This window comes from Bactrocera tryoni, chromosome 3 (assembly GCF_016617805.1).
Source record: "Bactrocera tryoni isolate S06 chromosome 3, CSIRO_BtryS06_freeze2, whole genome shotgun sequence".
Taxonomy (NCBI): domain Eukaryota; kingdom Metazoa; phylum Arthropoda; class Insecta; order Diptera; family Tephritidae; genus Bactrocera; species Bactrocera tryoni.
The window spans coordinates 7872127-7897707 of record NC_052501.1 but is presented as its reverse complement, the minus strand read 5'-3'; the positions used below and the strand labels follow the sequence as shown (position 1 = coordinate 7897707).

General features: G+C 35.7%; 4 protein-coding genes across 4 annotated transcripts; all 4 read right to left on the bottom strand.

The window, feature by feature from the left end:
- Positions 1–97: 97 nt before the first annotated feature.
- LOC120771036 lies at positions 98–4015 on the bottom strand. The gene is made up of 4 exons (XM_040098824.1): positions 2751–4015; positions 1994–2683; positions 1574–1923; positions 98–161 (listed from the first exon to the last, which is right to left on the bottom strand). The coding sequence occupies exons 1-3, from the start codon at positions 4013–4015 to the stop codon at positions 1575–1577; spliced, it is 2304 nt and encodes a 767-aa protein (XP_039954758.1). The 3' UTR covers positions 98–161; position 1574.
- A 1533-nt stretch (positions 4016–5548) lies between these two features.
- On the bottom strand, positions 5549–8839 carry LOC120771593. The gene is made up of 4 exons (XM_040099665.1): positions 8678–8839; positions 6927–8372; positions 6170–6862; positions 5549–5968 (listed from the first exon to the last, which is right to left on the bottom strand). Coding segments are annotated over exons 1-4 (2448 nt in total). The 5' UTR covers positions 8680–8839; the 3' UTR covers positions 5549–5661.
- A 1878-nt stretch (positions 8840–10717) lies between these two features.
- On the bottom strand, positions 10718–10955 carry LOC120771592. Its single transcript, XM_040099664.1, has one exon. It carries the CDS (start codon positions 10927–10929, stop codon positions 10795–10797), a length of 135 nt encoding a protein of 44 aa, XP_039955598.1. The 5' UTR covers positions 10930–10955; the 3' UTR covers positions 10718–10794.
- Positions 10956–11064: 109 nt separating this feature from the next.
- Positions 11065–21741, bottom strand: LOC120771591. Its single transcript, XM_040099663.1, has 3 exons — positions 21543–21741; positions 16223–16528; positions 11065–11310 (listed from the first exon to the last, which is right to left on the bottom strand). The coding sequence occupies exons 2-3, from the start codon at positions 16438–16440 to the stop codon at positions 11298–11300; spliced, it is 231 nt and encodes a 76-aa protein (XP_039955597.1). The 5' UTR covers positions 16441–16528; positions 21543–21741; the 3' UTR covers positions 11065–11297.
- Between the last annotated feature and the right edge of the window lie 3840 nt (positions 21742–25581).

Sequence of the window (25581 nt, the reverse complement as noted above, 5' to 3'; positions counted from 1 at the left end):
TGACTTTTCATATTTTTTTAATATTTTGAATATTTTCTTTTCTTCCATTGACGTTCAACTGCTCTTTTCATGTTTTCTTGCCGTTGTTTATTTATTGCTCATTTTCTCGATTAAACACTCGGTTCGTCTTTTGCCTTTCGTCGTCAAGCATTATCAAGTTGCTATAGAAATTACTCGAATGGTTTTAGTTATCGATTTATCGAACTCGGTTTGTGATTTTTATATCTGGATATATGTATGTAAGTCTATATGTTAAAGTATTGGATATTTTTTGCACTAAAGTGAAGCCAGTGGCTAATAGAGGAGTAAAGCTTAAAGCCTGACAAGCATAATTAATATTCAAGTCAAGAAAGCACTGAAGATATGGAAGCCTTCATAGGTGTATTTTTTATAGACTAAAAATATATTTATCATCATTTTGATCGGTCAGTTTGTATGGCTATATGTTATAGTTGTCCAATCTGAACAATGTAGTATTTGGTATCATAGAGTAGCATTGCCTTGGACAATAATCTATGCCAAATTTCGTGAGAATATCTTGTTAAACAAATAAGTTTGCTATGTAAAGACTTTATTTGAATCGGTCAGTTTGTATAATAGCTATATGCTATAAAAGACCGATGTCGGCATTTTCGACAAATGAGCAACTTTTTAGGGAGAAAAATATCGATATTTCGAAAAGTGACGAATTATTTTGCGCCAATGGTTCTCCTCAATGAGTTCAGAACTGGCTGAGCAAATTACAAATTATACCATTCATTCACAGTCACTACCAAAATAACTGGGACTTATCAAGAATGATGGCAAAAAAAGCCTTCGTGCGTTCGAGCCTGCGATTTTTACTCGCAAAGGTAATGGGATCGGATGTTTTATATGCAGCTCCAATATGGAATCAGACGCTAGGCGTTAAAGCATATGCCAGACAAATAAGCACAGTGCACAGGTGGTCGGCACTAAAAGTTATCAGTGATTTTCGGATAATATCAAGCGACGCTGCTGAAGTAATAGCCAGTATGATGCCCACTGACATCCACGGAAACGAATACGAGCGGGTATACAAGTTATCAGAAGCGTCTATAGGAGCCAAAAGAGAAGAGAGAGTCAAAAGCATAATAATGTGGCAGCAATGATGGCAGAACCTCACTCAAAGGATGGTGATACCGGACATCCATTCATGGATCGACAGACGACATGACGACCTGGATTTCCACCTAACCCAAATACTTAGTGGACATGGCTTCTTTACAAGTGACCTCTACAGATTCCAGCACGACATTTATCCGAATTTTCCGACATGTTCTGAGTGCTTTCAAATTCTGAGCATGTATTCTTTTATTGCCCTCGCTTTTTAAGTATAAGTGACTACACTCTGTGGTAGTTTTGGGTGGAAAATATGTCAGTCCACAGAGAACTGAAAAGCTGTCCGCGGGACGGCTTTCTCAAACATGACAACAATGAGGCATATAGAGCAGATTAAAAAGTTATGAGTCATCAGTCCCAAAGTGTCTTAAAACTGTGTGGAAACTTAGCCTACTCTCCGTAAACGTTTATGATGTATGTAACTTCAACTCACCTTAAGATAATTGACTTAAGCGCAACTTTTGGAACTCCGTAAAAAAGTAATAACGTTCCCCCGGACCAGGTAGATATACATGCTCCAGGAACTCTTTTTCGGTGAAACTATTTGGATCATAAACGAAGGGGGTATTTTGTAAATCATCAACGGCTGACGATGATGGTGACAACATAACTGGTTCAACGTTAGAAATCGATCTTGATATTGATTCGATATTTCGTTGTGTTGTACTCTCCGATTGTTCCTCATAGTTTTCTTCGACATCTGGTGGGAATTCTGGTGGACGGTTCTCCAAGCATTCAGCGCGTTTCTTCACAGCATCAATGGCGCGTAGTAAAATCGGATTTCTGTAATGCAGAAAGCAAAATTCGTGGTATTAATATTATTACATTTAGTATTTTCTGAACATAGACTCACTTAATGCGGTTTACATATTCATTGATCTCTTCCGTGGTCTTTGTGTAGTCATTTAAATACGGATTCTCGGCAATATACTGATTTCGCTTCAGAATAATGTCTATATCGATTTCAAGATCTGCATCCAATTGGCAATCACGTGCATCCATATGCATTATGGTAGTATTAAATTGCAAAACCTTCAGGATTTCTATACCGGCTTCTTGACTAATGGGCACTGCGCGTAGATCCAACGAGCGTAACGGTAAATGCTTCAAAAATTCATTTGCAATGCAGCATATGATTGACGATTGGGTCATTTGAGCGGTTCGCACATTTAAATGTGTAATATTTTGCGTAGCGCAAACCTTTGTGCTGAGCTCATGCAGACCCCGTTCACCCAGCGGATTGCCACCAAGTCCGAGATATTCCAGTTGGCCACCATACTGACTAAGGCCGATCGCCAAAAAGTGTAAAGCATGTGCACCAATCAGATTGTGCTCAAGTTCGAGCGATTTTATAGAATTTGTATGGCGGAACAACTCAAACAAACCCAAACCACAATCGTCCTCCAAGCAATCGTAACCGAAATCGATAGTCTCTATACTTTGCAAGCATTTCAGTGACTTTGCGAGTATATATAATTTTCGGGCGTCCATATAGCTGCAACGCAAACGGAATATCTTCAATTTCTGCAGAAATGAGATGCCACTATTTCAAAAAATTAAAAAAATAAAAATTTAGACAATATTACTTCGTTAACGCACGCGCAACTCACTAGGCCAAACCCTCAATATCGGCGTAGGAGAACTTCAGGTGTCTTTCGTGAAAATCACGCTTCATATCTGGACCGCGAAACTCTATGGTGAAATTGACTAAGTTGTCGAAAAAACGCACAAAACGCAAGCTCACATGATGACATAGTCTGGTTGGATAAACGAGCTTCTTTACAGTTTTCAACTGACGTTCCAAATTTCGTCGATCAACCACCAAATACTCTTCGTCCTCCTCGGGTGGTTCAACCACCATATCGAATACTCCCTTGGCTCTGAATTTCTTCTTCTTTTTTTTGCCAACCACAGGCTCCTCAGCTGGCAGTGGTGTTGCTGCCCTTTGCAATTCTCGCACGCGTTGTCGCTCCTGTCGCTCTGCGCGTCTCTTCTGTTGCGCCTCTCTCAATACACGCGTACGTTCTTTACGTTCTGCCATGATTTCCTCATACATACGTTCCCACTCCAGTTCTTCTTCCGTTTTGTATACCTCTGACATCTCTTCAAGTGTGCTCGTTTCTCTAGCTGCTAAAAGTTGTTTACTTTTGCCACGCGTTGATTTCACTTCCTCCTCCTCGGATCCCAACTCTTCGTTCAACGTAAGTACGGTCGAACGTGGTGTCACCGTCATTGATTCCACATCCGTAGAATCGCTTTCTGACTCTTCAGAGTCATCTAAATGTATGTGCTCTTTGAAAAATCTTTCAGACATTGATTGTAATTTACGTATATGCATTTCATCGACATAATCCTTTATTTTCTCAGCTATTGGTTGCATCTCATCTAAAGGCCAATACTCGGCCGGGCACGCTTCCACCAATTCGACAAACTTCATAGATAATCCCAGACTACGCCAGTTGTATACTTTTTTAAACGTCAACGCAATATTCTCATTTTTGGACAATACAAAACGACGCCAATACTTATCGTCGGTAATGTCATAGCATTCCTCCAGTGGCAGATCCAAACGTAACGAGTCATAGTATAGACGTAATTTCAACGGATCCTCAGCCAATAATGGCAGTTGTTTCGGCGTATACGCTTGTGATAATGTGCTTGTGCATAGATCCCTCAGTGGACCCAACTTAGGGTTCTCAATGAATATTTCAGCGTACATGGTGCGGCCCTGTTCAGATTTCAAGGCGCGCGTCTCCAATGATGGTCGATAGACGTCATATGCTATCAAGAGGTCATGTTCTTGTGGAATACCTAAGGTATTCATGCGTATGGGATTAAAAAAATCCGTCTTAACTTCCGCTTTCGCCTCCTCCATTTCGGGGTAATTATTATGAAATGTTTACTTCTTTAGTTAAATAAGACGATATATGAATTATTCAAAAATATATGTATGTATTTGCGAACAGATTATTTTTTTACTAGTTACATATTTCAGACAAAATGCCAAGTCTTCAAAAGTATCTAATAATGACAAGTTGTAAAGTTTCGTACTTTTACACAACAGTAAAAAGTTCTCTAATAGAATAAAATGAGCGAAAATCTTAAAATTAGGTATAGGAAAGCAAGAGCAAGATTTGAGCTAATCTTAAAAACCGTTGAAGCCAAGTCACCTTGTGTGGCCCATACAAGTGGCATAAAGTCAACCGGAAGTTGGAAAAATATTTTATTATATCTACAGGGTTTGTCCGGAAAGCACAGGGACTGAGTCGATTCGAGTCGACAATTCTTTAAAAACTTTCAAAATAGGCTCCTTCTGCGTCGATGCAGCGCTGCCAGGGCGATTTCCAAGCATTGAAGGCGTCATGGAAGGCATTCTCCGGAATAGCCTTGAGACCCAAAGTGCATGCTGCTTGGATCCCCTCTGTCGTCTCAAAATGCTTGCCTTTCATCAGCTTTTTCAGGCAAGGAAGCAAAAGATAGTTAGGGAGGGCCACATTTGGGCTGTAGGGCGGCTGCGGAAGTGTTGGGTGGTCGGTTAGGTAGCTGTTCACAAGAAAGGTGGTGTGAGCCGGGGCCTTTTTGGTCGTCAGTGAGCATTTTTGGGACCATCTTCGCGCACACTTTGCGCATGTTCAAGTGCTCCGTCATGTCATGAACCACCGATTTTGCTAAACTTAACATCTGGGCAATTAAACGAATACTTCGTTGACGGTTTGAGTTCAAAACTTTGCGCACACGAGCTACATTGTCGGTGTTTGACGAAGTCGCAGGTCTCTCAGCACGGTCTTCATTAGCGATCTCTTCTCGGCCCTCAAAAAAGGCCTGGTGCCACCGAAACACACCACTTCTTGCTAAAGCAACACCTGGATAAGCCTGCTTGATCATATTAAGCGTTTCTGTCGCAGATTTACCGCGTTTTACACAGAATTTAATCGCGTACCTCTGCTCTTACGCCCGCTGCATTTTCGACTTACACCACTCACAATCACACGTAGCGAGAAAAGGTTTGTCCTGACTTTCCTGGTACTCGGAAACAACTGACCAGTTGCTCGTTCCTTAACCACGAATGCCCTTTACCGAATCCAGTCGGTGTGCACACACTCCGAAGTACAGTCGCGGCGGAAGAGAATCAGTCCTATTACTTTCAGGACAAACCCTTTATGGGGGCTCCGTGAAATACCGAAGAATTATTTTTAATTTTTAACACCAGATGTCAGGTGGTCACAATTTCACTAAGGTCTGTGGGATATATCTGGATATTTTTGGTACAAAATATACATAATCGTCAGAGCCAACCTCATAGTTGGCCTGAGGGCTTGATAAAACAAAATCTGATTTTAACTATTTTAGGGTACGAACTTTTTTTACTATTCATTGGTGCTTTATCTTGAAAACAAAGGAATTTTTAGTTTTGTAGTCCAAATTATATTGTATCATTTTAATTTTTTCCCAGACTTATTAAAAATACGTGACAAATTGTATATATACTTCTGTCACTGGTAAATAAACAAATTTTTTTTGTTAATAATTTGGATGTGGTCCTCTTGGTATGTCAAAATACCAAAAGCGTGACATTATTTCATGCTTGTTAAACTTATTTGGATCTTCGGTATGAAATTTCGTAGTCGAACTTAAGCTCTCTTCTTCGTATAATTCTGCTTCGGCGCCTCCTTCTTCTTCTTCTTTTTCTTCGTCGTTTAGCTGTTCTAGATGGAAATCAAATATAGAACTTGGTGCTTCACTACCGCGATGGAATAAATTCGGGCGCAGCTTCAAGCACTCGTCTCTCGCTTCTACCGCTTCTATTGCGCGTAAAAGGATTTTGTTTCTACAAGATTTGAAAAGTTATAACTTGCTGTATTTAACTGTCCCAAGTACTAAGTAGAAATCAATGGAAAGAGTACACAGTAAATGGAGAATATGGAAGTGCTACTTCTAAGTTACTACTCAGAATATACCAAATACTCCTTTACGGAAAGTTCTACAAGATACTCATCTACAAATATAATAATTGAATCATCCGACTTACCTTGTTTTTTTAAGAGATTGATCAATATCTGTAATAGATATCCTGGTATCACCAATAGCTGGATAAATAAAGAGGAATTTATTTCGATTAACCAGAATTTCGAAGTCGACCTCCAATTCGGCAGGTAAGTCACAACCGCGTACATCAAATCTCCGTATTTTATAGTTATTTCTAAATGACTTTAGTATTTCACATGCAACATCGGTGTCGATTATAACTCCCGACATATCAATGGCCCGCAACACTCTATGATATGGTATCAGTTGCTGGGCAATACAATTTTTGATCCCCTCTTGGGAGATTATTGCGCCACGCAAGCATAATTCTCGCACCTGGTCAGTATTGGCAATATGCAAGCAAAACAAATTCAGCGCGTCAGTATTTAAAGTGCTGTGAGCCAAACTCAAATACTGACAGCAACCATCGTAACCGCCGAGTGCCCTCGCCAAATCACAAATCGCTTCAGCGCCGAGCTCATTACCGGTTAGATCGAGCGATACAATTGAGGTAGTTCTTTGGAAGAGTTCATGAAGACCCTCACCGCAATCATCCTTTAAATTATCGTAGCTGAAATCAACGATTTTCAAGGAGTGAATTGTCTTCAGACTCCTCGTGAGTAAGAATAGCTTATGTGCATTCAAACGACTATTGCGTAGCCTAAAGACTTGCAGACCACCTAGACTTCTTAGGCCCCTGTGTGAGAGTAAGTAAGTAAGTATGTATGTGTATAACTGTGTATCTAATTCAACAAACTCACTCGGCCAATCGTTCGATGTCACGAGTACTGATATGATAATGCCAATCCTCATATTTGGCTGGTGGCGGTGGACCATTGAACTCAATGCGCAAGGTATTCAAGTATGGAAAATACTTCAATAGACGCAAATCTACATGATGGCAAAAATCTGCAATCGCTGGGTCCCTCATTGCTACTTGGAGTTGCCTAATTTTATCTTTATTTAGTGCGTTCAAAGCAATAATGTCTTCTTCCTCTTCTGGCGGCTCAACTTTCATATCAAATACACTGATCATTTCATCATCACCTTTCTTCTTTTGCCTTGCCGCTCTTCTTTTAGCCAATCTTTCCTTTGCTTCCTTCTCTTCGGCCGCTTTAGCAGCTGCCTCGGCTTCAACCTTCGTCCGCTCTTCCGCGATTCGTTTGCCTTCTTTACACTCGGCCCGCTTTTGTCGCCTTAAACGTTGTGCCGTTCTCTTTTCCTTCCTTATTAATTTATCTTCAAACTCGGTATCGTCACCGTCATACCACAAACTAGTAATTGATCTCGAATTGTAATTCCACGTCGAGTAGACACTTGTTATACTTGACAATCCCCTGATAGTATGCATTGGTTGGCTAACTATTGGAATCAACGTAACATGTTTATTTGAACCAGATTGTGAGCTTCGCATGCTGCTATTCCTACTTCCCCCACTTCTGCTTGCAGTATCTTCCTCTTCCGCTTCGAGCTGTTCTTCCGCGCCAACATCACTACTGGGAATAGTTGTCGATGAGCCCGATGAGGAACATATGTCATCTCGTCTCACATGTTTGAGTAGGGTGCGCTCATCTATCGAACGCAAACGTTCAATATGTAAATCGGTTACGTAAAATTTGATTTTATCTGATAAACTCTCCATCTCGACTTCATCAAAACCACCAACACTTAATTGTTGCAGGTATTTTTCAAATTTCATTGTGATTCCCTTATTTTTCCAATCGATTTTCTTAACTTGCAAACCCGGATCGTTGTGACGTGTCAAAACATAACGTTTCCAATAGCTCTCATCATCTATATAGTAACATTTCTCCAATGGTAGATCAAGGCTCAGCGTTTCGTAGTAGCTTCTCATTATAATCGGATCATTTTTAACTAAATCAATCAGTTCATTCGGCTCATACATTTGCGATAAAACTTTTCCACATAAATACCATAAAGGTGCGAAGCCAGGCGGATGTATAAGCGCGTCAGCATATATCCTTTTGTCAGCCTCACTTTTCATTAGCCTCGTCTCCGGAGAACTTTTATATACTTCATAAGCATTCATTGCACCCTTGTCTTCGGGAAAAACGCCTACGGTACTCTCCTGCATACATTTTAAGTATGTTTCGGATAATCCAGCGTTATTGTCCGTATTACTTGTGACTGTGATTGGTTGACTGACCAAGCTTGGTTGACTACCCAAGCTTCTCTTTTGCATTTCCCTGCCGTTTGGAGCAACCAAAAGAAATTATATCAGAATTTAGACTGCAGATCGAATCAGCCGGAAGTTTGAATCCTTCCAAATGGGGACGCGTATAAGAAATATAAAAAAAATGATAAAAAAGCAGTAAAAAATATGTTTAACAAAAATACGTTAATTATTTTCGGCTTCTATTTTTATATGTCATAATTTGTGAAAAAAAAATAAAAACCAAATGTTGAATTTTTCGAATTTCGATTTTGATTATATTGATAAAAGTTGTAAGCGTAGTGGCAATCTATAAATAATTGGATATTGATACATTACATAATCGATATCAAATTTGTCCTTTTTTCGCACGCCTGCGCCACTTTTTTATAAAAAGAGTTTTCAAGATTGATAGCCAAAGAATCACGGAGTGACGTCTGACAATCCTGCCCCAGGATTTTTTGATACAGTAACTGATTTTTATGAAATTCGCTACTGAGTGAAAACCAATATCGAAACTACTTTCTATACCTGCATTTATGAAGTCTTGTGAGATTGCTGTATCGCGACTTTAGTTCATCGATGTATTCCTGTCCTGTTAATCTAGTCGACCAAAAGGTTTCAAATAGTGCATGGTGGCACTAAAATAACCGTGATTGAAAGTTTAAGAAGCAACTCACTTAGCTACGGTATTTTTATTATACTTATATAGAGATATAAAGATGGAGAAAAAATACCCCCCCACCAAAATATTAAGTTTTTTTCGGTTTCGTTTAATTATCTCTTCTGCTTTCACTTTTTCGAGGCAAAAAAAAATAATAAAAAGAAGAAGCCAAGAAGCACAAAATCTAATTATATCGTAATACAAAGGCGCGTTCATATTTACGTTTTATTACCAGGCGCTCAGTACTTGACAAGCACAATTTGAAATTTATTCATTCATAAGTTGAATGAACCTCTAGATTTTGCCATGAACGTACGAATATACGAACTTACGAAACGGTATGAATGTAAACAAAAGTTCATTGAAACATGAGTGAACAATGGATTTACGAGTATATATGTTTTTTAGATTATGACAGTGGATTTGTAAGACGTTACGTTCTTTCAAAATATTTGAACCGTACTTTCTCATGCCAGAACTTCGCGTTGATACAGACAGATATGAAGATTAGCTGGTCACATCGATTCTTCATATAATATATAAATTTTATAGGCACCTATCTCCGACATTTCCAGCTGGCTGTACAAATTTGGTGGCAAAATTATTATACCCTGTTCTCTGTATAAAAATATCCTAACGTCAACACCATTTCAGAAATTTATATTTTGGCTAAGATACAGGGTTTGTCCGGAAAGTAATAGGACTGATTTTATTTCGCTGCGTAATGACAGGTGATGAGCTATAGATCTTTTAGTATGATCTCGAGACAAAGAAGTAATTTCTTTTTCTTTTGAGACGACAGAGGGGATCCAAGCAGCATGCATCTCGGCTCTCAAGGCTATTCCGGAGAATGCCTTCCGTGATGCCTTCAATGCTTGTAAATCCCGCTGGAAGTGCTGCATTGACGCAAAAGGAGCCTGCTATGAATGTTTTTAAAGAATTGGAACGATTGGTTCAATAATTTTTTTTAAATCGACTCAGCCCTATTACTTTCCGGACAGGCCCTGTATTATTAAGCAAACGATGAGTTTACGAACCCAGTAAAATTATCATAAGTAAGTAAGTAAGTGAAGTAAAGTCCTATCTCGACGAACAAAGACCAAACTCTACAAGTCACTAATCATCCCCGTGTTGCTATTTGAATCTAATGAATCGGTGCTACGAGTTTTCGAGAGAAAGGCTCTACGGAAGATGTATAGTCCTTTACGTATTGGCAGGCGATGAAACAATGAGCTGTATGAGATGACATAGTTTAGCGAATTAAGAGACGACGGCTACGTTGGCTAGGTCATGTTGTCTGGCTGGAAGAGGATACTGCAGCTTTGAAAGTTTTCCATTCAGTACCCGCCGGGGGAAGCAGAAGAAGAGGAAGACCTCTACTTCGTTGGAGAGACCAGTTGGAGAAGGGCCTCTGGATACGCTCGGAATCTTCAATTGGCGCCAAATAGCGAAAAGGAGGAACGACTAGGGCGCTGTTGGAAAAGTGATGTAACTCAGTTATTATCGCGTAAGCTGTATACGCCAATAAAGAAGAAGAAAAGTTTATGTGATTTATACCTATATATATTTTTGATTTGTCATTTCGTTACACAAATCTTAAAAATGAGGAAATAAAACAACAAATTTGTATATAAATGCATTTTTAACGTTAACATTTATTTTAAAAAGAAATGTGAATTAAATTTAATTAAGTTAACAATAAAAAATAAGTTTATTGAAAGCTTACGATTAAGTTTTTGTATATAATGACATACATATGTATGTATATATGAATAAAAAATACTCGTCTACTTTAAGATGTTCGAATGCGTTTTATGTATCTAACAGGTAACTCAGGTAAATAAATGCACACGAAGAACAATATCGGACTGAATAAAAGTGCCAGAACTAGCCAACATATAATGGTCAGCAGAGTAAGTGGATCCATAGGCACGAAAGGCTGAATTTTGTTTTATAAAAAATTTATATAAAATCAAGAATTTTCACAACAATTGCTTCGGTCGCAAGTCTTCCTTATGCCCTGCTAGTAACGTTATGTTATGTAAATATTTTTTTTTTAAGTTTTTTTTTTAATTTAAATTATGAAAGCAAATTTGCTAAAACTAATATCACTAGCATATACTATTTTCGGCAGTCCAAAAAGAACTGCCTGCGTCCACAAAATGTATAAAATTTATATTAAAACTAATTTTATTTATGCGTATTTGTGCAGCGTAGAAATTGTATATAAGACGAATGCAGGTAACTTTAGACCAAGAGTTTCACTGGAGTATAGTTAGAGGCACGTGATTTGACTTAGGAGCGCCACCTGTAATAACAAATAGTAGCAAAAATTAATATTAAAAAAACTCAAAATGGAATTTTAACATTTTTTTTTACTATTTACAAAACGGTATTTTTAGAATTCGTACCCTCAATTCAGTACATGCAAATGTATGTATATTTTTGTGACCAAGTGTCAATAACAAAATGTAAATGTCGGCTTGTGCTTCTGTTTCGGACACACCCGTTCTTGTGCAGGAACCGAAAATGACTAACATTCGCTTTGGCTGTCCAACTTTATACTCGCTGAGACGCCAACTCACATACATATATTCATACATACATACATGCGTACATACAGATAAACATACATACTTGCATGCGTTCATATCGCGTTTTTGCTACCTACAGATGCATTTAAGCGTCTTAAGTAATTGCTACATATTTTTAAATTTTTTATTCTTGCTTTCATATCGCACATGATTGCAGCAAAAATAAATGCGTAAATCTGCAGTCTGCAGCTATTTTTAGCAGTCGTTGACTTACTCACTTTTAATCTGCTGTTTACATTATATTCTTATGTTGTTTTTGGGCTTTTCCAGCTTGTGAACCGATATGAACTGTTCAGCTTTACTGACTTAAGTTTTACTTCAACATTACAGCTTTACTTATAAACATATTCGAGACTTGCTATAAGAAAGGTTTTCTTCTGACTTTAAGGACTGTTTTCTTATCTTGTTGTTGGTGAACAGTCATCTGTCAGTTAAGTTCTGGTTAACTTAAACAATATTCCTTCTTTCGGTAATAAAACTTGTCTTAACCAGTTCTTAATTGACAGATGGCTGATAACCAGATATTGAGGAAAAGGCCCTAAGAATGCACAAGTAAGGGATTAACAGAAGGCTTAGGTAATCATAAGACGGCAAAATGATCAAATTTACTATCCACTATACTTAGTGCCAAGCGCCTTGCGCTACATCAAGTCAATTCAGTTTTGGAGTGAGTGGAGTTAAATCATATTATAGAAATATGCGTTTAAGCAATCTCGAAATTTCCAAATGGAATGGGTTACTCATCTTCAACGATCAGCCCAAAAATGAAGCAAAATCTATTAAAATGATATATCATTATACCCAACGAAAAAAGGTATTAAACTTAAGGGGTTACATGGGTTTACGGATTCTCAAGTTGATACGGGTAATAGCTTCGGAGATACAGCCATGAGAACTTGTGCGCTCGCGGCTAGCTAGGCCAAGTGCGCCGTCTTTAAACGCGCTTTTCTCGAAACGATGTTTTTGAAGTCGGTTGGCAAGATTTCTCGAAAACTACTTAACCGATCTTCATAAAATTTTACACAGATCTATGAGATACAATTCTTAAAGACTTAGACGAAGGATTTTTTTTCGATCACAATGAAAAAAGTGTTACTAAATTTTTACTGAAATTTTAATTTTTTTCTAAAAATATCTGCCAAAAATCCAATTTTTAGTTTTTTTCCTTCATCCAAGTTCTAAGTTAAGGTTTTAACCAAAACACGTTTTTTCACTTTAGATGATCCTGTAAAGAGATATCTTGCCAACGTGGGCGCATCTTTTTTCCGAGGGGTCACCGAAAATGGCGTCGCAATGACCGAGTTTAAAATATTTTTTTTTACAAAAAATTTCACAATTTCTTCGTTAATAGTGTATGTTTGTAACAATAAAAAATTCTAATAAAATATTTAATTTTTTATATGTGAAAAAAATTTAAAAAAAAAAGTTGTTTTTTACCCGAGTAGACACATGTAACCCCTTAATATACCGACCAATTTTCCATTGAAACCGCGAAGTGGCTTATTTTTTCATATGAAAGTTAGCTCAGGGAAGTCTCACGCCTACATCTGTCTATGGGCTTACTGTAGCGTAAACTTTTAAACTCCTATGTCCAATTGAACATATCAGGCTTAGCAATCGCCATTCGAATTGGCGTAAGTATAATTTATTTAATCTTTTTCTACAACTTGCCAACTATTGTATATTACTTTAAAACATTAAAAACCGGATTTTGTTAAAAATAAATTCTAGCTACATACATACATACATATATCATACTTTATTGCCACTCTATGTTAAGTCAGTGAGTTCGACTTTCAAGGTAATGTCTTTATTCGTGCACCTGCAAACATACATAACATACATACATACATACACACTTAAACGACTACAGTCATGCGCATATGGTTGGGTACATATCTAGCGTTTGTACTACATAACATTACAGAATGTTTTGCTTGTCATTAACTCGTTTCACTTTCAAGCTCGTGGATGCAGGCAACGCTGCTGAACAGCAATTACAAAAAAATTTTGCTTGATTACTGCAAGCGCTAAACTAAGTCATTGCTTGAAAATAAAATTGTAAAAAACAAATAATTTCGAGCTGACATTGGTATATACATATATATATTCATGTACATTTAAATAAATATGTACGTAGGAAAACACACATAGGCGCTTACATATGAGAACAAAATGTCGCTTTTATTTTGTTTTGGAAACTGGTTCTGCTCGTTCGAATATTGCTTTGTTGTAGTTATAGACAAATTGGCGGAATATAACCATTTAAATGCTTTTATGTCTATATATGTATATAAGTATACATATGTATGTATGTACTATGTGCATATAAACCTGACATTCAGACAATTTACAACACTTTAAATTTAAGTTTTATGCTCAATTCTATTTTTATGAATTTATGTTCAAATAATGGCAAACGAGAATCAGAAATAGACTGAGGTAGGTAAACCAGAAATCTCTGAGCACGCATATTAAATTCAGTTTTAAATTGCCAATTTTGTTTACTGGAGATTTCTGAATTAATTTAATTTGCTATAGGCTTGGTAAGTTTACATATGTCGAAACATGCATATTTGAAATAACTGTCAGTTTAGAAGCAATTAGTACAAAAATTTATTAATGGGTTGTGATTAGATATGAGCAACAGTTGTCAATTAGTCGCATACGAGTTTCGTTTTTTTCATTGGGCTTGATTTGCTAGAAGTTACAATATGAACAAAATGTAATAAAATATTTAAAATTTTATATGAGAAAAAAATTGTTTGTAAAAAGACTGTTTTTTACCCGAGGAGACACATGTAACCCCTTATTAAACCGACCAATTTTCCATTGAAGCCGCGAAGTCGCTTATTTTTTCATATGAAAGATAGCTCAGGGAAGTCTCATGCTTATTATAGCGTAAACTTGTAAACTCTTTTGCATATGGATGTTTTAGAATTTTTAATCTTTTAAGACTTTAAAAACACTGATATTTAATATCGAAAGGATTCTCGAATTTACAAAACACGCTCTTGAGACATTCCTAGACATTTCTGGAGCATTCAATAAAGCTTCTACGTAATCTATTATAATTTGTATCCAGTCAATTAGTGTTGATCCCGCGTTAAATCGTTGGATCAGAAATCTTTTGACCTGTAGCAGGATAAGAACAGAATGGAAAAACGATAGAATGACCAAAGAAGTCTGTAGAGGAACGCCGCAAGGTGGAAAGCTATCTCCTATGAACATTAGTGGTGACTAAACTGCTAAGGAACTTAGACTCTAATATAGTGGCATACGCGGACGACATTACCATCTTAATTACAAGTAAACGTCTACACGACATTAGCAGTATTACGACCACCACTCTCAATACAGTACAAAATTGGGCATCGCACGCATGTCGGGGCTGAATCCGGAGAAAACGGACCTGCTTGTGTTCACAAGAATATACAAAATCTTTCCATGAAGATATCCTTCGATAAATGGGTTCCCTCTCTCAAGAACCGCACTAAGTACCATGTGGTCTTGGACAGCAAACTGCTGGCCAGCAAACTCTTTCTCTCTGGACACTGGTGCTATACAGCTACTGTAAGACCGATTCTGCTCTACGGTGAAGTGGTACGGCGGAGAGGAAAATCCACCTGCCAGTAGCCAATGAAAAAGGTTTAGAGACTCGCTGCGCTGTGTATAACGGGAGCTTTAAGAACCACTCCAACGGCAGCACTTGTACTGGTACTAAACATGCCACTAAAGACCTCTTCGCTGTAAACTGTGCAGCAAAATCGACTGAGCAACGATTGGCTGCAGGAGAATTTACATATAGAACTTTCAGACATAGCTCGGAGGGTAATGACAATTCACCGACTACATGATCCCTTTTTTAAACTGAGAAAGAAGGTTCAAAGTATATAATATAAGAAAAGATGGTTTAAAGGCATATTAGCTGCGCGAAACATTTGCTCGAATGGTTCGAAAATGGAGGGTAGAGTTGGTGCGGGAATACACTGAAATGAGTTTAGCCTTTTAAGTTGCCGAACCACTGCAGAATATTCCAAGCAGAGGTGTTTACTAATGCGAAAGTGGCGGAGCTAGTCTCTAATGCAGCAACAGGTAACTCCAATGTCAACATCTAAGTAGACACCCGAGCAAAAATCAAGGCAGTAACCTCACATTGTGTATCGGCCAAAAGTGCCTTGGGAAGCACAGCAGCAGTGGAAAGTGTCGACAGAAGTAAGCGACTTAAGATAAGGACGAGATTGCCAAGAGTTGTGTACGGCTGACACCCGAAAACGTGATCATAATATAGGAGCGAAGTAATTAAAAAATTATAAATTTCCATATTTTCGTCTCTAGTCACATACTTATAAGGTTAATTTCCATTTAAAATGCTATAATCTCCAATCGAATTGTTCAAATAGGACAACTATAAGATATAGCTGTCATATAAATTGACCAATCAAAAGATTAAGATCTTCAAAAAGATTCGACTTCAAACAGAAAATAATTTTCCATTTAATGTATATCGTTAACTCCGCCTAATCTAAGTATGTCGTAAGCAACAACAAAATCTTCGAAAACAACTTTAGCAAATCTTATATATCACTCATATATCACTTAACACTTAACACGCGTAATGCTTACATTATATAGAAATAACTGTCGTTATCTTTTCGCTTCACTTCGTGATGTGTTTTGTCATTCACCCCTCCAATGTGTGGGCTCATGTTGCCCTGTAGGCCGCTGCTCATGCCAGTCGGCACGATGCGTCCATTAAATAAATTGAGTCCACCGTTTCGCTGATTGTTTGTCAATGTGCCGTCTTTATTCTGTCCAGCGAAAAAAGTTCTGACGCTCTCCATTCTGCTTTATCAATTTGTTTGTTATTAGCGAATTCGCTGTTCTCTCACAGTGTGTATATTTAATGAATTCAAGCGCGTGGACGAGCCTCTGCAAAGAAAATAAAATTTAATAAATCATTGTATTTTTTTTTTTTTGTTTTTTTAATCAGTTATTTTTAGCATCTGATAAACAAATGTGTTGGTGCTTCTAAGCACAAGTTATTTCGAGTTGAAAAGAAATAAAAATATTATTATCAAAATTTTTGCGATTGGCAAAACAAGCCTCAAATCAAGCAAATCGCATACGAGCTGCAAAGTTTTGATTAGACAATTGACTTTTTCGGACTTTTGTTCAATCTAAATTTTTATATATACATGCTTGTACATACATATATGTGTGGAGTGCTCGATAACGGAACTCAAAATGAAAATGTACAAATTTGAATACCAAAAATATATAATATAGCAATGTCTACATTATATATAGGTATTAAGCGAGTAATGTAGGAAAAGAAACCGAAGTGAAATTAATTTTTACATAGCTTTGTGATTTCTTTCAGATAACTCGAAAACTAAGAGCTAATATTTTAAGTAAGTAATTAAAAAATTTTCAATGAAAATTGTATGAATAATATAACCTATTTTCCAGTAAATCAAAGCGTACTCTACACTTCTCTTACGCACAAGATAAGCCTTATCACCATTTTATTATCAGTGTTGGGTACATGAGTTGATTACCTCGATCAATGCGCCTGATTGTAGGCAATACTTTTCGTTTATAACTTTGAGAGTGTAAAGGGAGAGCAATGACTAAGAAAATACAATGAGGGAGCATACGAAATATTTTGTTTATTACAATGTGAACAATTTATGAAAAATATTATGAACTCTTTCATATATTACGAGCCAATATGATTACTTTTGGTTACACATAATGAATAACTAAAGATAAGAAATGTTAGAGATGTGCATATTTTCGGTTAATAAAAATTTTGAACTCGAAAAAAGTATTCAATTTTTACCTAAAACGACTGAGAATTGCATGTTTTTATATTAAAAGCAAATATCAAACCTTTTTACTTTCAAATCGAGTACAAATGAATACGGGCCTAAAGGGAAAATCAATATGTTTTGGTGCCGAATAGAAATTTCGAAATTTCTGATGGAAAATATTTGTGGAATTTCAGATAAATTCAGCAGCTTCTGAAATGAAATAATGTATTTAAAAACATTTTACTACTTTTTCCGTATTTTTGTTTTAAAGATTCGGTTTCTCTCAATCAGAGCTTTAAAAATGTACGATAATTACTCTATTTTTTAATAAAAGTGAAATAGTGATTTATGCAATTGTACAAATACTATATAGGAATGTTTTCTAAAAAATAAATTATTATTTTAATTGAAATGTCTACAGACATATCGTCACGTAAACAATAAAACCACGTAACATCAAAAAATAGAAATCGTTGTCTGATATAATAACCAATATTTAACACTTTTACAACGAAAACTCAAATTTTGTCAATATGAGTGCATGATAACCAAAATATAACTACTTTATAACCAAAACTTAAATTTTGTTTTAATAGGAGTGGATTCTATTATAGCGTTTCCTCGTTCCCTCGCCTGTAAACTTACGAAAAGTAAAGTTACGTTATTTTGCACTTTAGGGGACGACATACATATGTTATTGTATATTAAAGACGCGGTTCATTTATATTTAGGCAGTGCTATGAACTTCTTTTGTAATCTACATTCCAGAGCAGGTCTTCAAGGTATGTAAGTATTAGACCGGGTCGATTTTTTTTCCCGCAAGCGGACTACCAATAATTATGAGCATCTTTTTCTGAGAGACTATTAGTCTAAACCGATTTCGAGCCATCGGCTTGTGAAGCGAAGTTTAAAAAATCTGAAAAAATCAGTTGTATGGCAGAAATGTGATATAGTTTTCCGATCTGACCAATTCCATTAAATATTTAGTAGAAAATCAAAATAGACTGATGTAATTAATTTCATTCTGGTATCTCAAAAACTGACGAACAAAATTTGATGATACCTAAAAACTTCGCCTTAAAATCGCTGACTCGAAACCAGTTTTTGAATCATAACCTCTTTAGCAAAGTTATTCGGGTGATCCATAGAACATTTCTTGCATACACGATTTTTCCGATTTTTGGCTACCTTTAAATCGAGCCGCAGTACTGCTTATATGTATGTATCCACTTGTATATACTAAAATTTCGGCTTTCAACATCTTCTGATCGACACCAATACTATAGAGTTTTATACAAATACATATACAAATAACATATGTAAGTGAACAACCTTATATATGTATGTTCCTTATGTATGTGTGTATTTTCTTTGATAACAGTTTTTTAGCCTTCAGTTGAATGATAAGTTCAATATTTATACAGTTGAAAGTAGAATAAATTCAACGTCGACCGATTTGTGCAACGCACAACTTCATTTAGGAATTTACGTAGTTTACCATATACACATATACATACATACTTTCGTTTACATTTGACATTGTATGTATTTGATGTTAATGCAAATTGTGTGTGTTCACTTCGGTTATCAGCGCTGACGCCGTCAAGTGGGAGTCGTTATGTTATTGTTGTGGCACTGGCCTTTTCTGTATCAATTCGCGTGGCATAATGAAAAAGTCAAACAGATAATTTACTGTTATCAAGCAGGTGCATAGTACAAAATCTATTTACTTTTCGAGCCGCAACTGCGCACTGAACTTTTATTTATTTAATAAAATACTTTTATTTTATTGATGAAAATATGGGTGTAATAAATGTATGATTTCTGTTGCGCCATTTCCGTTATTGGTATTTGGTAAATCCAAATATGAAAATATACCGTTAAGATACGAATTTGTTCATAAATTCACGGAATTCAGTTTGATACGTAGCTGCGGAAAGTCCAGTAACAAATCAATGACCACAAGGCATAATCGCTTAAGAGTGACCCTGAAATTACATGTGTATGTGTGTATGTATAACTCTGCCAAAAGTCTAGCCGAAAGTTATCATAAGCATCCGGAGTATTTTTCAAGGCTAATAGGCCTTAATTAAGCAATGAATATAGATGACAATTTAATCATACTTCAGGGGCATGTACTACGTCTACCAATAGGAATGACGTGATAGATCCCTAACTCGCCGCACAAAAATGGTCGTCTGAATGCAGTGAAACGCAGACGAGGAAACTACAGACATGTCAGAAAACTGCAGTTCGGACTACAACAGGATGAATATTGATAGCATCGAACACCTGCATAATGAGACCGGTATGCTCTCAGTTAAGGAGAATAATGAGCTCCTCTCCAAGCAGTTTCGCAGAAATTATCCCTGCAGTCGCCTGCTTGTAGCGAAACCGCCTCACAGAAGCACCAAAAGGTCCTTCCTCAACTACGTCGATGACATAAGGCAATTAGCCGACCAGACTTCGGAAGCAATTTCATTCACTGACTTCACAGTGGAGTCAAAAACACCTTCACCGACTCCCTCTCAGTGAATGGCGTACTTGGAGTCAAACCACCATCCATTGCAGACGAAAAGCTCGAGTTGCCGTGAGAATTGAGAGTGACTTTTGAGCATCGACCCTGATATATCAAATATATGTATGTCCAGTGTGCAACGAGTCCCCGCATGACACTAATCTGGCACCACTTTCCTATGGTCCGACTCCGTCGAAAAAGTACGTTTCCTGGGCCTACGGTTGGATGATCTCGACGACAACTTGTCAAATCCTTACCATACTAACGGCGACTAATTAACCGTTACAACAACAACAACAGCAACATGATTTTGACAGCTCGTGGCATATAATTTTCTACATAACAAAAGACATGAAAAATTACGTCATTCTTGTTTAATTTTAAAATTGACTCCAAATTCGCAAAGTTTAAAATTTTAAAATTCACGTTAATTTTTTTTCGTAAAGAGCGTCATTTTTTGTGGTCTAAGATTCTGACGTGCGGGTTCTTTGCAAAACCGGTCATAGCTTTGGTGTTTTGATCTGATATTTGCATATATCGGCTTTCAGGGGTACAGTGACGTCATAAATTTGTTTTGTTATTGTATGTTAAGTGGCGAGTTCTAGCTGCAGAAGAGCTAACAGCATTCGATGATCCAAAAAATTTCAACTTTTTGCTTGCTAATAGAAACATATCTGAAGATCATGGGAAAATCATCAGCAGAAACTTGTAAGATTCATGAACAGCTGATGAACATGTGTTATTATTTGTATTTTCATTATTTATTCATCATATTCGTGTTTTATTTTCAAAATATTGTAGCTAAGGTATTGAAAAAAAAATATTCTTAAAAAAAAGGATTTCATTTACTATTAGTTCTTTTTCCTGTACGTATAATTTTATTTTACAAAAATTTACATTCAACTGTCCTTGATCAGCTGGCTTTCCAACAGAAAGTGACATTTTCTCAGCAAAATTAATTGCCAAAATTTTCTCTCATTTTCAGCTACTCTTCTGAGTATTTTGCATAACGGACAGCAGTTAGCTGAACTAATTTTGATTTAGTATTTAAACCAATTAAACTATAAAATTTTTTAACTGAATTTTTACAAATTTTTAGTTTTAGAATCTAACTCTACATTCGACAGCTTTGGGTTTCTGAGATATAGTTTATTGAATATATTATTTAATTAATTTTCTATATTATTATTAACTTTCACTCGAACAACACTTGAGTCAAAATAAGCATATAGGAAATATTGGCAATACACCTTCGAAACAGTTGACCTCAATATTTATTTATGGTATCTGTATATAGCTATTTTTATATACCCAACTTTACTTTGGAACACACTTTGTAAATTTGTAAACACACTTTTGTTTTTTTTTAATTTTTTTAATTTTTTTAATATTTCTTTTGCTGTGTGAATATTTACATGAAATGTGTGTATACTCAAATGCAAAGTTTAAGGTTTCGTGTTTTATTTAAAATAGGCACTTCGAATATGTATGTACATACATGCATATGTAATTTCCTATAACGTACAGGTATACTATGCTACACAGTTATTATTTATGTACGCGAGTATACACTAGACATTAAATCAATATCAACTAAATAAATTTTAATCACCTTATTGAATTTTTATTATTTTTCTTTTATAACTTTGTTTTTTGTGCTGATAAGGCAACTTTGTATTTATTGTATTTTGTTTCAATAATTTTTTAGCGCGTGCCGTATTTTTATTGTTATTTCCAAAATATGATTTGTTAGCTTATTGCTGTTTTTGTGCGCTCGCTGACTCGGTCACCGCCGCAACTGAACGCTCGCTTGTCGCGTCTGGCGCTTTTATAGTTGTCGCTACACAGTCCCGACGCGACGCACTAACGCTCAATTCCAGTATGGCGCTCAATTGATTTTTATTTTAGTTTTTATGATGTCAGTTGAAACTGCATTTAATTTTTGATTTTGTTTTGATCGGGTTTTTATACGAACGGTTTTATTTATGCTTTATCCACTCTTCCGCTGCACAAACAAATTAAAAAGCGGCATTTTGAGGTTATATGTACATTGTATGTCCATATAAATTAACATATACTATATATAAGTGTGTATGCAGAAAACACAATAACTGCGCCACAAGACAGACAGACTCTCGCTGCTTGGTATCGTTTGTGATTGCTGTCCATTAAACAGCTATTAAATTTGCATACGAGTCGGAATTAGTATGCGTTTAATGTATTCTGCACATATGTACATATGCATGTATATAAATATATATGTATGTACATATATACAATAAGTGTATACGTACAAAGCCATTGTCACTTTTGAAGAGGGCGCGCCCCCTTGAAGAAACCATAACGATCGTCAATTGTGAGTGCAAACATTGAGTAGACCATATCTACGGAGAGCACTTCATTAGGTGAGCAAGAGTTGAAAATAAATGTAAATACACTCACGTATTCATAATTAGTTGGAGAGGTGATGGCATAAAGCATGTAATCCCGAAAAAGGTGGATATATTTGAAGTTTTCTTAAAAAGCAGACTTTTAGGTTAGTTTTTTAGTTCAATTTATGCTTTATGTTGAAGTTTAAGAATGAAAGTAAAAATATAAAAAAAATTCTACATCAACGTTTTTGAATTTTTAAGGGTATATTAATACATATTTAAAAAAAATCACAGAAAATGTTGCAAAAAATAATTATCCTCGGCGGCGTTAAAAAAGATATTTAAAAAATTCACAAAAAACTTTTTGAACAGAAAAAATTCACAAAAAAAAATTTTGGAACAAAAAAAATGATTTTAACGCGTTCTCCGACGGCGTTAAAAAAGGTACTTCATTACTGCAGTGATTCCGCATTTTCCGTGGATGAAGCCCAGAAAGAATTCCCTCTCAAGAAGATATTGGCGCTACATTGATCCACGCTTGAAAAAACCAAAAACTGACGAAATAGTGGCGTTTAAAAAAGGTTGGATTTTAAACCCAATTTTGCCGCTTTTTCCTGTTTCTGATTATTGAATAAATGGTATACGAAAAAAATATATATACAGAAAATGCATAAAAAGTTTCATAGCGATCATTTGTCTCCGGATAAACAGTAAACTGATTGCCTACTTTAGAATACGTTAACTCAAAAAATATTTGAAATATTGAAAAATTTTTTTTTTTTCAAACTGTCATTCTAAGTGTGCCCCTTAACGTCTATCAGTATATTTATTTACCTTAGATAAATTTAATTAAGATAATAAATAAATTAAAATCAAGTCGGGACGCGAAATAAAGTGCTCTCACTGTGTGACATAATTGCTCTATCAAAATACTCTCCGCTGACACAAATGTTGCTCTCTGTTTATATTCATGCATAAATGCACTGCGGTTTTATGCCTCCGTTGGTTTTGAAAATAAAAATTAATGTGGTATGCTCGCATACATACAAATGTACAATCAATACACACATTCAAACATATTATTTTTCCTAATTCATGTGGACTTTGCCCCCAACTGTAGTGTGTGCTCAAAAAAGTACTTGTAATGCCTACTTGCCGAGACGGCACAAACATAATTTAATACATCAATAGAGTATTATTTACATATGAGTAAAATGATGTCGTATATTATATTTACACGCATATGTATACAGTGGACCAATAAAGTTTACATACACCTAATTCCATTAAATTCCGACACGTTTATTTGTTTCAAAATTAATAAATTTTGTGGTTTTTTTCTATCCATTTCAAGATATGTATATTTAACATTAAACATAGCATATCAAAATATTTTTTTTTTTTACACAAATAAAAAAAATTAAAGTTAAAGCTTAAAATGAGCATAATTTATATCAAAAAAGTTTACGTACACTTATGATTGTTTACATAAAACAAAAGTAATTACAATACCTTTAACGGTTTTTGGCCTACATTTTGTTGCTATCACTGTCCCTAGACATCGTTGTATGCTCCTCACTCAGTTTCTAGAATTATTTCCGGATATTTTGACCCATTAAGTCCATGATCCAGCTTTTTGGCCTTATTTTGATGAAATTCGATGTTTTCGAATACGGTTTTCCAAAAAGTTCCAGATATTTTGAATGGGATTAATGTCTAGTGATTGCGGGACCTATGGAGTTATTTTTATTTCCATAACAACCATTCATGTACAAGATAAGACACGTATTTTGGGTCGGTATCCTGTTAGAAATTGGTTTTGCTGCTATTAACAGCCGATTTAAGCACACTTAAAATTTAAATTTTTTTCCTAAAATGTTCAGATACATATGCTTATCCATGTTTTCACTAATAAAGTCCAAATGTCCAACTCTAGATGCAACCATACACCCGCAAACCATAACATTACCCCCACAGTGCTCTACCATTGGCAATACATTTTGTCCTTGCGACTCTTCATTGATCTTTCTCCACACTTTTCGTGATCTATTCGAACCAAATTTATTAAATTTTGAATCGTCGGTGAACACAATGTTTTCCCATAACCAATACGGTTTGTTTAAATATTGTTTAGCAAACGCCGACATTTTCTTTTTATTAACCTTATATATGTATGGCTGACGACGCGCGACTCGTCTATGATAACCAGCACTCTTCAACAAATTCCTTACTGTTTGGGGATTTATTTTTTTGTGTACATTTCAAAAATGTATAAGCATATGTATCTGAGCATTTTAAGAAAAAGATTTAAATTTTAAGTGTGCTTAAATCGGCTGTTAATAGCAGCCATTTCTATTTACCACAGGATAACGACCCAAAACACACAACTTATCTTGTACGTGAATGGTTGTTATGGAAATAAAAATAACTCCATAGGTCCCGCAATCGCTAGACATTAATCCTATTCAAAATATCTGGAACTTTTTGGAAAACCGTATTCGAAAACATCGAATTTCATCAAAATAAGGCCAAAAAGCTGGATCATGGACTTAATGGGTCAAAACATCCGGAAATAATACTAGAAATTGAGTGGGGAGCATACAACGATGTCCCTAGACATCAATAGCAACAAAATGTAGGCCAAAACCCGTTAAAAGTATTGTAATTACTTTTGATTTATATAAACAATCATAAGTGTACGTAAACTTTTTTGATATAAATTATGCTCATTTTAAGCTTTAACTTAAATTTTTTTTATTTGTGTAAAAAAAAAAAAATATTTTGATATGCTATATTTAATGCTAAATATACATATCATGAAATGGATAGAAAAAAACCACAAAATTTATCCATTTTGAAACAAATAAACGTGTCGAAATTTAATAGAACTAGGTGTATGTAAACTTTATTGGTCCACTGTATATATTTACTTTTATATTATTTGTAACCCTTATTGTGATATTAAAACGTGATTGCTTCCATTGGCAACGTGAATACTAAGAGAAAAAACAAATATTGAGCAAACTCGTTGACTCCTACGGTGATTGTCACAAGATAGCTTGAAAAATCTGTCTACCTATTTGCGAAATTTCACACTTCGTAAGTCAATGGAACTAAAGACGGAACTAGAGCTACTATTGGTTAATTTTCAAAAAGGTTCTCCTCTTTCTCTGCTAACCTCAGCAGATATCGTATTGTTGGGGACTTTGCATTTACCCGCTCTGCCGTGTATTTTATATTCACCTCCCTTCCCATGCGCTTTGAACCCTTTCAAGCTCA

Excerpts from the sequence above, each read along its gene's own strand:
- LOC120771036 (XM_040098824.1), bottom strand. The coding sequence starts at position 4,015 with ATGGAGGAGGCGAAAGCGGAAGTTAAGACGGATTTTTTTAATCCCATA. Across the intron at positions 2,684-2,750 it reads GATATTGAGGGTTTGGCCTA|TGGCATCTCATTTCTGCAGA; the intron begins GTGAGTTGCGCG and ends TTTTTGAAATAG. Across the intron at positions 1,924-1,993 it reads GAATATGTAAACCGCATTAA|AAATCCGATTTTACTACGCG; the intron begins GTGAGTCTATGT and ends TCTGCATTACAG.
- LOC120771593 (XM_040099665.1), bottom strand. Across the intron at positions 6,863-6,926 it reads GACATCGAACGATTGGCCGA|GGGCCTAAGAAGTCTAGGTG; the intron begins GTGAGTTTGTTG and ends ACTCTCACACAG. Across the intron at positions 5,969-6,169 it reads CAATCTCTTAAAAAAACAAG|AAACAAAATCCTTTTACGCG; the intron begins GTAAGTCGGATG and ends CAAATCTTGTAG.
- LOC120771592 (XM_040099664.1), bottom strand. The coding sequence starts at position 10,929 with ATGGATCCACTTACTCTGCTGACCATTATATGTTGGCTAGTTCTGGCA.
- LOC120771591 (XM_040099663.1), bottom strand. The coding sequence starts at position 16,440 with ATGGAGAGCGTCAGAACTTTTTTCGCTGGACAGAATAAAGACGGCACA.